At 41.3% G+C, this 16,838-nt stretch overlaps 2 protein-coding genes across 3 annotated transcripts in view; one reads left to right on the top strand and one right to left on the bottom strand.

Moving 5' to 3' along the window:
• Positions 1-6,979, bottom strand: part of invs (inversin) — a 20,721-nt gene extending 13,742 nt beyond the window's left edge. For both annotated transcript variants that reach the window (XM_034553112.1, XM_034553113.1), the window contains exons 1-3: positions 6,675-6,979; positions 6,006-6,111; positions 326-425 (exon numbers count right to left, since the gene is read on the bottom strand). In XM_034553112.1, coding sequence (XP_034409003.1) covers positions 326-425; positions 6,006-6,008 — 103 coding nt within the window. In that variant the 5' untranslated portion in view covers positions 6,009-6,111; positions 6,675-6,979. The remainder of the gene's footprint in view (positions 1-325; positions 426-6,005; positions 6,112-6,674) is intronic.
• On the top strand, positions 6,932-16,838 carry erp44 (endoplasmic reticulum protein 44). The gene is made up of 11 exons (XM_034553116.1): positions 6,932-7,080; positions 9,510-9,582; positions 10,339-10,378; positions 10,711-10,826; positions 11,639-11,823; positions 11,921-12,036; positions 12,122-12,296; positions 12,505-12,616; positions 12,719-12,860; positions 14,579-14,681; positions 14,772-16,838. Exons 1-11 carry the CDS (start codon positions 7,021-7,023, stop codon positions 14,880-14,882), a joined length of 1,233 nt encoding a protein of 410 aa, XP_034409007.1. The 5' UTR covers positions 6,932-7,020; the 3' UTR covers positions 14,883-16,838.

Genomic DNA, 16,838 nt, shown 5'->3' with positions numbered 1-16,838 from the left:
ATGTCTAGATAATGTCAACACTTTCGCAGAAGGAAGGGCCATCCTTTCAGCTGATTGACCACGGTTCCAGCTCCCATGCTGACCTGACCACCTGCTCTGCTGTAATTTATACTCCTACCCGCTGCTGCAGCTGTCCCTGCACTTTGACCTTTCTACAGATGACTGAAAATTAAAGAAATGTTCCTAATAGAAAAAATGTCCAACTAATTAATGTGAGTTGAACCCTGTGTGTTTAAGGCGTCTTGATGGCTGTGTGAGCTCGACCTATGTGATGCAGCGGATGTAGTAATTAAGCCTGTAATGTGTTTAGAAACTGATCGCCTACCTGTGATGAGTTTGAGGAGAGCGCTCCGATCGCCATTGACAGCTGCAGCGTGAACCTGCGAGCCCAGAGCTGCAGGTCCTGGGCTCGACGTCGCCGAGGCCTGCAACACAAACACAGAGATGGTCACACACAACCTGCTGAGACAGACAGTCAGCTGTTTAATACAGCGATATTCCAAACACACCTCACAATTGGACATAAGTACACTTAAGCCGTTCATGCATAATGCCATAACAAGCCATGTTTAAATGGATAATACTAATTTCTAAGTCACTCCAAGTAGCCCACACAAACAAATGTAAAGAAATTATGATTTTTGTATTATAGGTCACTCACATACAGAAACACCATTTACAATTTTGCCTCAGAGTTTAAATTGATTTCAGTAGATGACAGCGTTAGGGGAGCATACTTTAATTTATTATCCTCAAACATCCTCAAACCACACACCCTCAAACCACACAATAAAACAGATACTTTCCGATGTTTCCTTACAGTAGGGAGTTTCTGCGTGCACACTCTTGTATCTGTGTGCTTGTGAGTGTATATATGTGTGTCTGTTCCTGCTGAGGGGGCTAAATCTCTTCCTGGTCCCACTTAACCAGAGCCCAGTGAAAGCTGGGTAATCTGCAGACAGGAAGCAGCTGGGGAGGGGGAGACCCTGTGTGAGCGTGTAAGAGGGGGGTCTCTCTTCATGTCTTATTCATGTCTCATTAATACTGCAGCATGCCTTGCTGTGTGTGTGCGTGTGTGTGTGTGTGTGTGTGTGTGTAGAGATGTGGGACAAGCCCTGCGGGGCACAACACAGAAATCAATTATTGCCCCTAAACACATAAACGCTGGAGGCATAAACTCATGCCACAATTTGAAAATTCTACAAGACATTTTCATTATCGGTGACACAAATACATCTGAATCTCTACTATCAGTTTTATTCAGTACAACTAATAGGACATATTGATACATGTGATACAATGCTGATTACCTCGGTCACAGTCAAACTTTTATAACTCTTAGTAAAAAAACTGAAAGATCTGAAGCGGTGAGGAAATATGCCGGTGTCATCCATCGTTCCTTCTGATCCCCCTCTCCCTTCCCTCGCCGTCACCTCATAAAGTGTGCTCCTAAAGACCCTGCGTGCAGCATGGCAATTACCCATCATGCTCGCTGCTTTCTCACGCTCTGTCAAGTAGTGGCGCAGACTTAATACAGGTTAGTTAATTTACTCTATTTACTGCAAAGTAGGTCTATGTGCACGTAAAGTAGGTTGGTAGATGCGGAACATAAAGGTGTGTGAGCGTTGGTGTGTGTGTGTAAGTTTGGCACATGTGCCACGTCATGGGAAGTTATTTTCCGTGAGAGAGAGTATTTACAGGGGCTTTACTAAAATCAACCACAAACATCTCTAATTTACAATGATTACTCAGTCAGTTATGCGTGTGTACATGCACACACACAGCGTGCTCATACTAATATCTAACACATGCAGAAATAGCAGAGATACATGGCCACAGTTCAGAAAGAGTAATATCATGATTCTGATTTTTTTAACAACATCAAATGACAGATATTCACATCTTTTCAATCTTTACAGATCATTCCAAACTTTTCCCTTGCTTTTGTTGACTTATTTTGGTCTTTTTCTACATTTCTGAAGTCAATATGAAAGCCCCAGGTGCCACAATAAAAATATGAATTGATTTATGAATAATCTTAGATGCAGAAACCCTGACATGAGGTACAGATGTCAATATTTTAATCTATGTGAGGGACATTCATGAAGCCAAGAGCGGGCAATTAGAGTTTCATGAGGACCCAAGTGTTTTGGAAACACCTACAGTGCATCAAAATTTGTCTAAAAAGGCTTTTGCAATGTCTGAAATCAAACAAAGGATGGTGTAAAAACAACACCAGGTCCTGTTGAGAGGTTTGAAGTGGTCTCATTTAGCCATTCATATGTGTTCCTCAGGGAGCACTCCACTTGTTAATGTGAAGACAATAACTCAGAGTCAACTATTGATCACAGGCTGAGGTCCAGACCAAGTGATTGTGCATCTGTATAAGTATTGATTCATGCTGATGCTGACATTATTTAGTCTTTATTCATATTCAGCCTCATATAACTGCAGTGAGTTTAACAAAGAATCCAGAAACTCCCACAAATCCTTTCAGCAACACTACAGGAGTGCTGTCTCTCTCTCTCTCTCTCTCTCTCTCTCACACACACACTCTCTCTCTCTCTCACACACACACACACACAAAATGGAGAGTCAAAGTGTGTATGTTTGTGTTCAGTGTGTCTATTTGTTTCTCTGTCTGTCTTTCACTATTAAGGTGTCTGCTTTTGATAGAGGACATTGCTACGGCATGCTGGGAAAGCAGTGGGGAACAGATCCTGAGCCTGTGGCCTTTATTTCAATTCAATTCCACACACACAAAAACAACACCCACACCCACACACAGTGTTTATTGTGTTTAGGCACTTACATAGTTCTATTATGGGTGTTCCAAAACTACCAACATGTCTCTCTCTCTCTCTGTGTGTGTGTGTGTGTGTGTGTGTGTGTGTGTGTGTGTATCAAGGTCTTCGATAGGAGATAAAGGCTGCAGGGATCAGTCCCTGGGATTTGACTGACAGGTAAAGAGGTGGGAGGAAGGATAATATCAGCCCACAGGGATGCCCAATCTGTAAAGCCCTATTTCTAGGGGACTTCCTGGTTCCCCAAGGACCAATGAGCTGGCTCCCTCAGCTGGGGGCCGGGCCCTGGGGCAGAGCAGAGCCAATCAGCAGGGGTCGAGAAGGCTGAGTGACACATAGATCTGCTAATTTACATCATTACCAGAATACATCCTGACAAATGAGCCCCCAGGGTGGGAGCCAATCACCTGGGAGAGTAATGCAATTAGGCGGGACCACAGCTGTCAATCTCACAGCTACGGGGGTCAGGTAGTGACGCCTGTGGCTAAAACACCCCTGCCTGCTGCCTGTCGTTCTCTCTCTCTCTCTCTCTCTCTCTCTCTCTCACACTCACACACACTCACACAAATGACTCATGCATATATGAGATATAGGGTGTGTAGAGTACGGGACACAGTAGGAGTCGGTCCTCTATCTTTCTCCTGCAGGTGGAGGGTAGGAGGGAGTCAGAGAGGAAGGTGATGTGCGTGACTGCTCAAGGGACACAGAGATTGACTTGTGTCCTCTGAGGCCCTTCATCTGAACGCAAGTGTGTGCATATCCACATCCAGCTGGGTGTGTGTTTACATTTGCCCATGTGTTTTGGGCCACTGGGGCAACTTGTTGTTTATGCTCGGAGTCAGTGCTCCGTGTGAGAACTATGTCAACAAAAGGGGGAAGAGGGCAGAACCATAAGGGAGCTAAAACTGATAGAGAATAGCCGTGCATTTGACTGGCATGTAAATGAGCACTGCTGGTAATGAGGCTTATCTTAGTCTCATTAGGTGTAGTGATATCATACCGGAGCACTCCACTGAGTCGATAGGGTTCTGCCCAGCATGTCGTTAATGTTTGTGGCATGTGTGTGTGTGTGTGGGGAGGGGGGGGGTCGATGCTGCTGTGACTGGCAGACTGTGCTGGAGATTAATCAGAGACACTAATAACACCCTAGCTCTGTCTCAAAACACCTTTGCTTACCCTTTAAATACTAAATGGGAGGAGGAGAGCAAGATTTCTAAAAGAAACACCCAAAAAACAAGCATGCAACTTCTGCTAAATTCAGTGAGCTGATATTCTCTGTCACCTTGCGTGTGTGGTCCGGGCCCTGCTTGAGACACTCTAAGAGTTAGGGAGCTGTGTGTTTTGTATCATCCCATTACATCACTAATGAGCTGCCCTCAGGAGGAAGGGCGGCGAGAGACGGAACAGCGGACAGAAAAAGACAGAGGAAGAAAATGAGTGCCAAAAGGAGGGGAGTGAACGAGAAGGGGGAAGGGAGACAGAGACCAGCTTGGGGACTTTTTCCTCTTCTCCCCTCCATATCCTTTCTCCAACACCTCTGAGTCTAATTGGACTAAAACTGTGATCTAATTAAATGTCCAATTAAAGCTCAGAGAGCAATTTGCCCACCGGCGAATCAGAGTACAGGGACATAATCAGCTGGAAAAACAAACAGAAAAATCAATGAAAGCAATGCGAAATAGAAAACAGAAAAAGCAAGAGATGGCAAAATAGGAAGAAGATGGGCAGATGAAATCAAAGTGCAGGGAGAGCAGTATGGGTGGTGATCGGACTGTCTTTAGACAAGGTTACCTCACAAAATACACATGTAGGGTTAGAAACCAAAATAACTACTCATATGTGGCTTTATTTGCTTTGCAGCTGAGTACAAGACAAAACACAGACTGGTAACAAATGCAACATTTCCCATTTTTTAGTCAGTAGTAACAGGCCTAATTTTACAGGAGAACTATGTGTAGACATTATTACGCTGTGCCTCAATTTGTCAATATTTTTTTTTACCATAAATAAATTATTAGACACGGCTTCTTTATTATTTTTCTCAAATGTAAAGAGTATCTTCTTTTTCTTTGTTTCATATTTCTGTGACTGTTAGATGACGCAATCCATCTGAGGACCTCCTATTAGGCTTTGGTCAATTATAAAAGGCATCTGTCATTATTTTGTATAGTTGGTATTAACTAAACAATCCCTTTGGTGCATCGTCCAGTATATTATCAGGACATCACTTGATGTTATTCTTATTTTTTTTTTTAGCTTTTAGGATGTTATAATTATGTTATGTAAAGTGTCTTTGAGTATCACGAAAAATGAAATGCATTATTTTTATTATCATTATGTAACATGCCATAAATAAAAATAGTGTTGTATTTCCAGAAACATCAATAATGGTCAAATACCTCTATTTCTGAAAACCTGGTTTGAACTTCATGTCTGAACTTTTTTCCTTTTAGAAACTTCTAGGAAAGATCACATTCATAAATCCATCATCAGACTCTGCAACCTTTAGTTGGAATAATAAATGATTTAATGAATTAGTAACTTTACACCAATTTGTCTTTTCTGCTCATAAAATAATCAGCCAATTTAAAGCTTGGTAGTAACATATAGTGAAGAGCTGGGCAATATATATAATTTCAGTTTGAATTAACATTACCATATAGTTTAACGCAACAAACACAGCATAAACAGCTCAACAAGTGTTTTCTTCATACCTCAGCAGATATTGTGATATATGTAACAATGCTGATAGATTATTTTTTGGGGTATATTCAGTCATATTTAGTGCTTATTTTCTTTCCATCTTAACAATTTAAGAAAGACATTCTGCGTCCCTTTGTTTCCCCCCTGATATTCAGACAGGAAGAGAGAGATACATCTTCCTCTGACTCCATCTGCGAGTTGCTCACACACTGTGAACCCCCTATGGACAGCTTTAGCCCATAAAATATTAATGCTGGGATTCAATTCAACATTCCACCTTAATCTTCTTAACAATTAGGCTGTTCCAGCACTATCATTTGGGGTTGTTCCACATAGTCTCAATGGTTTTACTCTAAAGAGAATTATAAATTGGTAGTACAGGAGAGAAACCAAAGTAACAAACAGATACAATCAATAACTACAGAAAATAAAACTCTTCTGGGATTCCTAAATCTTAATTAAATATGGCTAGCTTATCTATTTGTGTTGGATTCTCACCATGGCTGCGTTGAGGGGGACACTTCAGCAGATGTTTCTCAGCTCAGAGCATCCTTTGTGGGTGTGGATGCATGTCCAGGTCCCCTACCTGCCCTGATCCTGGCTCCTGCAGGGGAAGAGAGGGGGATCACTCACATACTGAGACCAGACCACCTGTTCCCACAAATAAGAGCCAGCATATCACTGCTCCTGTACTGAATACAGGCAGAGATGATGCCTCAGAGTGACATATTATTCTGGTTAACCAGTCTTCTCATCTGAGGTGGGATACTATTTTGTTTAAGTAATGCGTTGTTGAGTTTGTGGAGTCTGTGTTTGATAAAGCAGCAGCTACACATATACTTTCTTCTGGATTTAGTAAAACTATTTGCAGAGATGATCATCGAAGTATCTAAAGGTTTTCTACCTAAGTGTTGTGCTACAAAGTAAGTTCGAGTTCAATAACTTCAAACGCCTTGCTGGATGGTGGAGAACAGATCGAACAGAGTATTACAAAAAGTGAAACATAATGATGCAACTCCCCCCAACTCAAGATAAATCAGTTATTCATACGCGAGCTAAAGAACACATAACAAATGTGTGACAGTGGATGAACGATGTGTAACGTTATTGCTTTTGCATTCTAATAACTTGTCTTTTCCACTTCTCCTTCGTCGGTGTTATAGTTACCGTTTGATTTCCTTTCCTCTCCGATCAAACGCTTTGGAAAGCTTTCTTCCAACTAACTGTTCCCGTTGCATCGCCGACGTCTGGGTGACAAAACACTACAACTCCCGTTTGTGTTGTAAAGCAATGGAACCACCATGCTTGGAGTTTGGCCCTTCACCCGGGTTCAGCTGTTTGGCCGTTTCAAGTACTTCATTACCCACAAAGCCAAGCGATGCCCGGAAGTGTACTCGCGTTTCCGTGGTCACCGTGAGATCTGTTCGCCGTCGGTTTCCGCCTGAAGTCCAAAGCGGCGTCAAGACGAACTGGGAAGATTCAACACCACCACCTCCAATAACTAAACTATACAATGAAACTGCTCGCGATATCGCCCTCTCTCGATGTTCGCTTCGTCACAGTTGTGCTGCTGGTAAGCATATGTTTCTCAACCCAAGAATGTGCGTGCGATACCGCGTTTTTTGCTACAAGAGCAAAGAGCTAACGTGAAGCTAGCCAAGTAACGCTGGGCAGTTAGCTGCTAGCTAACCGATGAGCCTCTTCTGGCGTGTGACGTGACTTTTAAAGTGGGCAAGGTGACGGTCGAGGCAGCTCGCCCACTGCTGGATGTGTTGTTATTCATCTGGCTCGTTGAGGAGGCCTTTTGACTGGGTTTCACCAAACGTCTCCCATAACTAATCAAGTTATCCAGCTGCATCGTCAACTTAGCCGGTAGTGTTGAGTGACGTGAGCTGTCGCAACAAGCCAATGTCCCCGGTTTATAATGTAGATGTTACTCGCATAACACACCGTACAATCCGAACTTAAGAACTGGGTGCATGTGGGGCTCCCAATAACTTTGCTGAGGATAAATAAAGCATCCACTTAGCATAAGCTAGTGCAACATATTGACAGCAGATAGATACTTTGTAATTGCTTGCATGATTAGTTTAAGGGTTTTATTTATTTATTGAATGTGTTGATTTACGGCGGTTCATCAAGCTTTATAGTTGTTGTACGGATGCACACATTTATTGCCGGGACTCTTCGTGTATCTGTCACAGACTGTACGTCTCTCTGAATGGTGCTCGCCGGTTGGAGAATTCCTCTGTTGTGGCTCATTCTTATTGGCTCACAACCCGGAACTAGACACAGTGCGACTGTTCCGCTGTGGTGAGATTTTTGGGCCTGAAATGAAAACCTAAAACTTCTGAGTTGCAGGGAAGTGTCTTCATCGGTCTAACCACAATGACATTTCGTATCAGTACGCAGCTGTGTCAGACTATAAATGGTATAAATACATAGTAATTGTTTTAATTATGTTGATGCTGTTTAATTACAACTCTATGAAATGATTGACAGTTGACATAAATATTAGCAGCAACCTCCTATTTGAGTAATTGCTGATACACTTACGGACTTTTACCATGTATGCACACCTAATTTATATGTTTGTCACAGCCTCAAGGAAGATGACAACCGTCAAAATATCCTGTTTGAAGAGGATCTTGAGTCCCCAAAGCTCACACAGATGTTAAAGAGATAGTACAGACATACTTTGAAAGCATTGCAATTTTAAGTATTAAATACAGGGGGCGAAGTTAAATATGTGCAGTGGGTGTTGTGTGGATGACGAAACATGGGATTGCACTTGCAGCCTCAATTACATTATATATTAAAAGACTGATACTTTTGATAATATAGTCTTCTTTGGGCTTCTTTCATGACGTTGGCATTGTTTAACATAGGCCATTTTAATGAATGATTTAATTAAGTCTACAAATGCATTTTTTATTTGCATCTCTGGGTTTTCATTTGGCAATGAGCACCTCAACAATGTCGGTGTTCTTTCCCACATTTCCCCCTCCAATGAATGTCGTTTTAGACCTTACATTTCTCTGTGGTGTTTTCTTTCATCCATAATTAATTTATACAGCTTTGTAATCAAAGTTGAAATTCGGGGATCAGTTGGTACATTACAATTTCACAGTATTCTTTTTGTTGTTGTTATTCATCCAGAGTGGGATGTACATGAAAGAAAAATAATGGGTGTAGGATTAGTTTCCTAACAAAAAGTAATATCATTCTACTGACCATAGTTCTAGCTCACGTTCTCCAACAGGTAAATCATCAGAGAAAATATCTGAACAAAACAGGATTATTGTTTCATGGCCATATTATTAGAGTAAAGAGTGACTGAAAGAATATGAATGCAAATGCAGAACATGCAGCTTCAATTACGCATTAAGATGACACGTTGAATGATCTATGTGGAGCTCATAATCAGCTCTGCTGATTAATTTAAAGATTTTAAAATAATAATATTGTGCAATTGATTGAACCGCTAAAAAGTGTATGTGCTTAGAATGAAGCGTGGTAAGGAGCTACAGACGGCTACACACACACACACACACACACACACACACACACACACAGACACACACACACACACACACACACACACACACACACACCTCCCTTGTTGCTGAAAGTTGCAGATTGATTGATGGATGGATCTCATGATATTTATTATTGGTTGGAATTGGTTGGTACTAGCTTACATAAGCAACATTCCTAATTTGTTTTATAGGAGGATGATTACATAAAAAAAATAAAAAATGTTAGTACATGTTTAAGGATGTATTGATAAATGTGCACAATATGAACAGCAATGCGATCTCAAAGGGTTAAAATGGCCTTTAAGAAAAATTTCGTGAATTTCCTCTGGGAAATACTTTGGAAAGGCTTTTGTTATCTCATTCAACTGTCTTCAGCATATGTTCTCCCCTTAACCACATAGTCAACCAGCATGCATGTATTTTTATGTTTTAATCGTTGATCTATTTCTTCCCCTGCCTGCAGGTGATGGGCCTTTCAACTCCCGGACAAGCAGAAATCACCAGTCTGGATTCAGGCAACATTGATGACGTCCTAAGTAAGGCTTAAAGCTTTGTTTATATTTGCACTTTGCGCCGTAGCAACGAGCCTCCGCGGATGGCGAGTGAGCGCCGAACATAAACAAAGTTGTTTATGCTTTATGTGCGGTGCACTGCATTATTCTCCGAAAAGACAGAGGCCGTACCAACAAAATTAACTGAAGAATCAAAAAGACAACAAGTGTAACCCAGAGATATGTCCATATATGGCCCAGAGACTGTAGGTGGAACCGGCAAAAAAAAAAAAAACAACCTTCAGGAGTGATTTTAATTATCTGTAAATAATGAGTATTAATGACCTACTGTATTACCTTTTTACAAGCCCTGTAAAGAAACAAGTCAAGTATAACATGCATTATAAGGAAACAATGGTTGAATATCCTGTAAGCAATGTGATTTGGATGGAAACATATATACCAAAATGAAGATTTTTAAGACTCTCTAAAGCAAATTGGCCTTCTTAAAAATAATGTTTTTATCAGTTAACTAATTGTGAAAATCACGTGATTGGGCATGCCAAGTTACACAAATTCAGAGGTGCAACTTTCACTATGGAGAGTATAAACTAAGCTTTAGCTTGGCCTAAAGACAGGAAACAAAGCATATCAGCTTATTTTCTTGTATTTCTTTCTCTTGTATCTAGATTTTGGCAAGGAAACAAATAAGCATATTTCCTAAAATGTCAAACTATTCATTTAATACTAATTCATGTTTAACAAGGCGTATATTTATTTCCTGTTTGTGTTCCCTTGCAGATAATGCTGGAGTGTCTATAGTCAATTTTTACGCAGACTGGTAAGTGTGCCGTTTCTCTCTCCCACCGTCATTGCATGTCATGGATGTGCAAATGAGTTTTGCTCCATAATGCTGACTTTTTCTATGAATGCCTCATGGTATAATTAGATAACTGTCATTGACAGTAGAGAGTTTGTTGATTTTTTTACATAGTTTGTCTGTTTCTCATTTGGTTTAATTAATTGATGGATTGTCAAAGGCAGAAATCTTTTGCCAACATTGGCATATACGGAAACATTAAGTCCAATGGATCTGAAAAGGTCTATATAATTTACTTTCAAATTATGGAAATTGTTTTAGCCTAACACCACTTCCCCTGCCCGGCTTTACAGGTGCAGGTTCAGTCAGATGCTCCATCCAATTTTTGAGGAGTCCTCCAACATAGTGAGGGAGGAGTTCCCTGAAACCAAGCAGGTGGTGTTTGCCCGTGTCGACTGTGACCAACACTGTGAGTGTTACTTACCTTTTTATTTGTTTTTAGTGTTCTTTAACATTGTCAAGAAAAGTGCCAAACAACATACAATGAACATTTAACACTTATTGATCTTTTTTTAATTTGCGTAACCGATAAGTTACAAATATTGAGACATGCCCAACACAAGTTACCAGAGCTATACCATTTATTTATTTGATATACAGCCAAAGTATTTATTTCATAACAATGTGAAACAAAGACAAGTGAACACATTTAAGTGAGTATGAAGCTTAAACTGGAAAATGTGTTTATGTTTTCTTACTTACTTTTTGACATTCAAATTATGATTGGAAATAATATTAATATATGGAGGGTGGTTGTTTATGGGTGAAATCACATGCACACACTCTTACTATATTTGATGCACATATGTCCACATAGATGCCCTGGACACCAAAGCACTGAAACATAAACCGCCAGCCTCAGCCTTTTGAGATAAAGCAAATTAAAGAGAATTATTGATGACCTGCAAACTGTTTGAAGACTAATGACAAAACTGCTGCTTCCTGTGAAGACGGGAGGCTTAGAGACACCCCGCAGGGAGATTGACACCTGCCACACACACACACACACAGTATTTACTCTTGGCAGGGGGCAGCTTTCATGTCGGAGATCAGAGCTCAGAGCTGACTGAAGGCAGTGTTTTCAGACTGAGGTTTAACTGCCGTCTCTGTCACTCCTCCGCTCCTCATCCACCCATCCCCATGTGCTTTTACTCAGCTTCTTCCTCTTCATCAATTGATTTGTCCTTCTTTACTTAACTTCTCCCCTGCCTCGCTGTGTAGCGGACATAGCCCAGCGGTACCGCATCACCAAGTATCCAACATTGAAGTTGTTCCGCAATGGGATGATGATGAAGAGGGAGTACAGGGGTCAGAGGTCAGTGGCGGCCATTGCTGACTTCATCCGCCAGCAGCAGGTCGACCCAGTGAAAGAGATGAACTCAATGGAGGAGGTTAATACTCTGGATGTGAGTGGCACACACAAAACACCACAAATTGCCACATTCATAGGAAAAAGAAACAGTATAATTTATTTGTACTTTTTATGACCTTTTTATTCAACAGAGGAGCAAGAGAAACATCATAGCTTACTTTGAAAAAAGGGACTCGGATAACTACCACACTTATGAAAAGGTTTCCAACATCCTTCGTGATGACTGCACGTTCTTGGCTGCCTTTGGGTGAGACCATCTTCATTTTAGTCTTAGATTGAATTATTTAATTCCCATTTGTCTTTAAATCTTCTTATCTGCTGTACTCTTATAGAGCCGTATCTGAGGCCGAGCGCTTCAGTGGGGACAATGTAATCTACAAGCCAGTAGGGGAGAGCACCCCTGACATGGTCTACCTCGGCTCACTAAGCAATTTCGACCTGACCTACGCTTGGGCCCAGGACAAGTGTGTGCCTCTGGTTAGGGAGATCACCTTTGAAAATGGAGAGGTTTGTTACCTGCTTTTTTTATATAGAGCATTGTCTGATTGACCTTTTGCGGTTTTATCTGATGATAAATGTGTAAATATGGACATCTAGATGTACCACCGCCTGGAGGGTATTTATGGAGTCTGTGTGGGCAGCCCATCTGTTGAGCCACGGAAAGGCCCTGACTCCATCTGTCTTTGACACTGTGTGTGTATTTGTGTTTTCCCAGGAGCTGACTGAAGAAGGAATCCCTTTCCTCATCTTATTCCACGTTAAAGAAGACCCAGAGAGTTTAGAGAAGTTCCAGCATGAAGTGGCTCGCCAGCTCATCAGTGAGAAAGGTGAGGCTGTGTGTTTGTGGCATTTTGTTCCTATCATTACTCATGAGCCAAACAGCTGTGTGTTCAGGAGTGGTGTTTATGACCTTGGTGTCTCCTCTTCAGGGTCTATAAACTTCCTGCACGCAGACTGCGAGAAGTTCCGGCATCCTCTGCTTCATATCCAGAAAACTCCTGCTGACTGTCCTGTCATTGCTATCGACTCATTCCGACACATGTATGTCTATCCCGACTTTAAAGATATCAAGTGAGTACCACCTTTCACTTTCGCTTTAAAATGAACTGTATGTGAGAAGCAATATAGTCCTTAAATATGCACAATATTATCACTGTCTGATACATTATTTAATTGTGTTGTCATTTCAAACAATACCAATACATTTTATTTATTTTGCAATACCCCATGTGTGCATCTCCCTTTACACATTTAGTAAAACGTTTCTGAATAGCAGCTGGTGATTTCTTCCTGCAGAAAGAAATAGCCAAATATAAGTGAAAGCTTAACACAAATGCAGCTGTAATTAACAAATGAATCACCCACATGTCAAATTAGTTTGATATATTCAGCAATCTTTTGGACATTTTTGAGCAATTATTGCTGGATTCTGATACCATATTATATGAAAATGTTCATAACGAGATCTCCCTAAATTAATCCCATTACATTTCATTCATTCATTATACACACACACACACACACACACACACACACACACACCATAATCCACTGTGCACTCAACAACAGAGAAATGTCACACCTCCTAAAATCTGTTCTTTATGAATGGGCTAGGACACTGGAGCTAATGTGACATGATTTGGCACGTGCAATAAGTGCTAAACTAATCCAGTCTAATCTAATTTTATTTTACTTATTCTGCCCCCCACCACACGGTCTCCCCCAGTCCCCAATCAGAGTTTGATCAGATAGACAGAAGCCCCGAGGACTGACCAGCCCTCCACAACCTAATTACATCACATCAACCCCACATGTGGCACACAGCTTGGAATTACATTAGCACAGTGTATGCTTTGTAAAAGACATGCAGACTGACTGGTGAGGATGGAGGATGATACGTATGCGTGCGTGTGTGTGTGTCTGCATGCTGCTCTGACACACGGGGTTAGCTGTGACTGGAGACCTGCTCTGCCTCTGTGATATGACAACAGCTCATGACCTGTCGTTAATAAGCACACTTCACAGGACAGCGTTGATATGGATTAATTCTGCTTCATGACACGTCCGCAGGGGCCGCTTCTGCCACAAGCCGTTTTGTCTCATATCAATTTTATTGCTGAACTTTGTGTGTTGAAATGCCTTTGTCAAAAAGACTGGCTTTTGTATGAGGGATTCAAGATAAGATAAGATCTCTTGGAGCCAAACAGTATTCTATTGCTAATCAAATTAATGGTCTAGCCCTGTTGTACGAGTCATGAACAGATAGTAGGAATCAAGCCATAAGGGAAAAAAACTCAATCTCAATGAATTTGGAGTTTAAGTGTGTTACGGAAATCTAATAACGTAAAGTTAGATAACTTAAATTAACTTGATATTCAGGTCATACTGTATCAGCATGGCTTTTCAATTTTTGAAATTCTGGGGGTCACAGTTGCCTAGAGATCTACACGCAGGTGGCCGTCCAGGGTAACATTCTCCATGAGAACACCTGACCGTGTCACACCATGACTGTCACGTCCCCTTGACCTTATGGACCAACCAGAGTAGTTTGTCCATTAATTGCAGGTTTGCTGATTTGTACCCTGGGTCCTTCTCAAGTGACCGTTCACCCCAAAACCTACTAATGAATGAGACTGAAGTTCAAATATCAAGTGTCATTTATTTGAATCTGATTTCAACCACTTGCATGAACACAACTCCCAGAAATAAATAAGATATTTAGGATACAAGTATACAAAAATGTTCTTGCATGATGTCCAATGTGTGTTTCTGTGTTGTTTTTTTTCTAGTATTCCTGGCAAGTTGAGACAGTTTGTGCTGGACCTTCACTCTGGAAAGCTGCACCGAGAGTTTCACCACGGCCCTGATCCCACAGACAGTACGCCAGGACAGGTCAGACAGCAGCACACACTAGTAAGGAGACACTGAAAGCTGGTTTTACCTCGTCATGTGAACACTGTTTGTTCTGACTTTTACCCTCAGGAGGAGACGGGAGAGGAAGTGGCCAGCAGCCCTCCAGAGAGCTCGTTCCAGAAGCTGGCGCCCAGTGAGACTCGCTACACCATCCTCAGTCGGGACCGCGACGAGCTGTGACCTCAACAGCCTTCGAGTGATCCTGTGACTCAATGCCATGCCCCAGGGTCAGGGAGGGGGTTAGGGTTGGGACAGGCCGCGGGACAGAACAGCAACACCCAACACCCTTACTGAAGAGATAGCTATGAGACGAGGAGGAGAATGAAGAGGAGGAGAAAAGGGACAACAGAAGGAGTTCAGTCCACGACACAACCATGTTGGAATAACCTATATTTTCATAACTCTTTCACAAACTGTTTTTATTTTGGATCAAAAGGTAGGAGGGGGGGGGGGGAGAAGAAATTGTGTTTGGCAGGTGTTAGGGCCATTAGGACATCAAAAGAACAGTTTTTTATTTTATTTTTTTTGGAGCTTGTAAATATGTTTGTGCTACATGGGAGTCTCATTGTTGGTCTAAATTAAATACAGAGTTTTCTTTATTTTATTCCTTTCTTTTACATCACCCGGCTTTTTGTAGAGTAAAATAACAGCGCAGTCCCCTCCCTCCAGTTGTAAGGTTCTTATCTGTGGGTAGTCCAGTTCAGCCTGTGTGATAGGAGACGTTTGTTGTTTAGTCTCACTGACCTCATGGCTGCATCTCAATATGAACAACTCTGGTCTAATTCCTTTGTACATTTGTAAGTTATAACAATATACCTGTTTGAAGTAGCTTTATCTCCATATCTTCTCCACACACATTCTGAAGGAATAGAAAAATACAATTTTAAATGTTTAGTCGTGGCCACTTCTAACCATGACTTGACAGAAGATAAAAAGACAGAGCTACTTCAGCCTATTGAGATGCACCCCTTCTCTCCCTGGTACTAAATGGTTATAGATCATGTTGTCTCTTACAGTGCTTATAAAAAGTATTGCCCCCTCTGACATTTTTATGCGTCACTGTTCAACAAAACTGAATCACAGTGGATGTAATTAGTTTTGTTTTTTTCTCAACAATCAACAGCAAATACTGTAATGTCGAAGTGAATGAGCCTTCTGGCCATGATACTACATTGTGTGTTTAGTTAACGCCAGAACCACAACATCCCCATCATGAATCCTGGTGGTGGTGGCAGCAGCATGCTGTGTGGAGGCTTCTCGGCAGCCGGCCCTGGGCAGCTTGTGGGGGTTATCTTTATGCAGCAAGACATACATCTACAACCCCAAACATTATGCCACATCTACACAGGATTTAAAAGAAGAATGTGAAATAATTATTTTCCAGATGTGTAATACTGTTACAGACCTATTGAAGTAGACCTAAAGGCTGTAACTGCTGCCAAAGGTGCCTCTTTTAAGTATTGTCTTGAAGGACATGGAAACTTGTGCAATCGGGAATTATTATTTTTTTGTTCCCAAGAAATCTGAACATCTTATTTTTCTGTTGAGTGGCTAAAATGCTTTTGAACTCCACTACTGTAAAACGTTAAGTCAAAGGGGGCTGGATACCTATTTAAAAAGCACAGTATTTGCCATAACACCTGAGTTTGCAATTATGTACGTTCAAATTATTCTGAATTTATGAACTGGCTGTTGTTTTTGCTTTTACCTGCTGTCAAATGTGTCATCATGCTGGGGGAGAATAAACTGCGTCCTTCCCAGTGTTTTAAAAAGCCTAGACGAGGGGAAAACCCCATGTGATAAACGGTGGACATTTACAGTCTGCCACTTTCTACAACTTCTCTTAAAACTGGTTTAGTCTCTTTGAGGTTTTGGTACAAGTTCAGTTCCCTGAGATGCTCCGAGTATGAATTAATCCAGAAGCGGAAGCCAGATTAAGAGTGCGGGGAATCATTGCTAAATTAGTACTGTGCATCTCTGCCCTTCCATAGAGGCCTACAGAGGCCCGCTTAGTGACATATCAGCCCACATACAGGAGAGCAACAGGGGGAGTGTGATGCCATTTCTAAACCAGTCATCTCACAGGGGAAGAACAGTACAAAAATGAAAAGGTAAATTAAAAAACATTTTACAGAA

Source organism: Cyclopterus lumpus, chromosome 16 (assembly GCF_009769545.1).
Source record: "Cyclopterus lumpus isolate fCycLum1 chromosome 16, fCycLum1.pri, whole genome shotgun sequence".
Lineage (NCBI taxonomy): Eukaryota > Metazoa > Chordata > Actinopteri > Perciformes > Cyclopteridae > Cyclopterus > Cyclopterus lumpus.
This window is presented reverse-complemented; position numbering and strand designations above follow the sequence as displayed.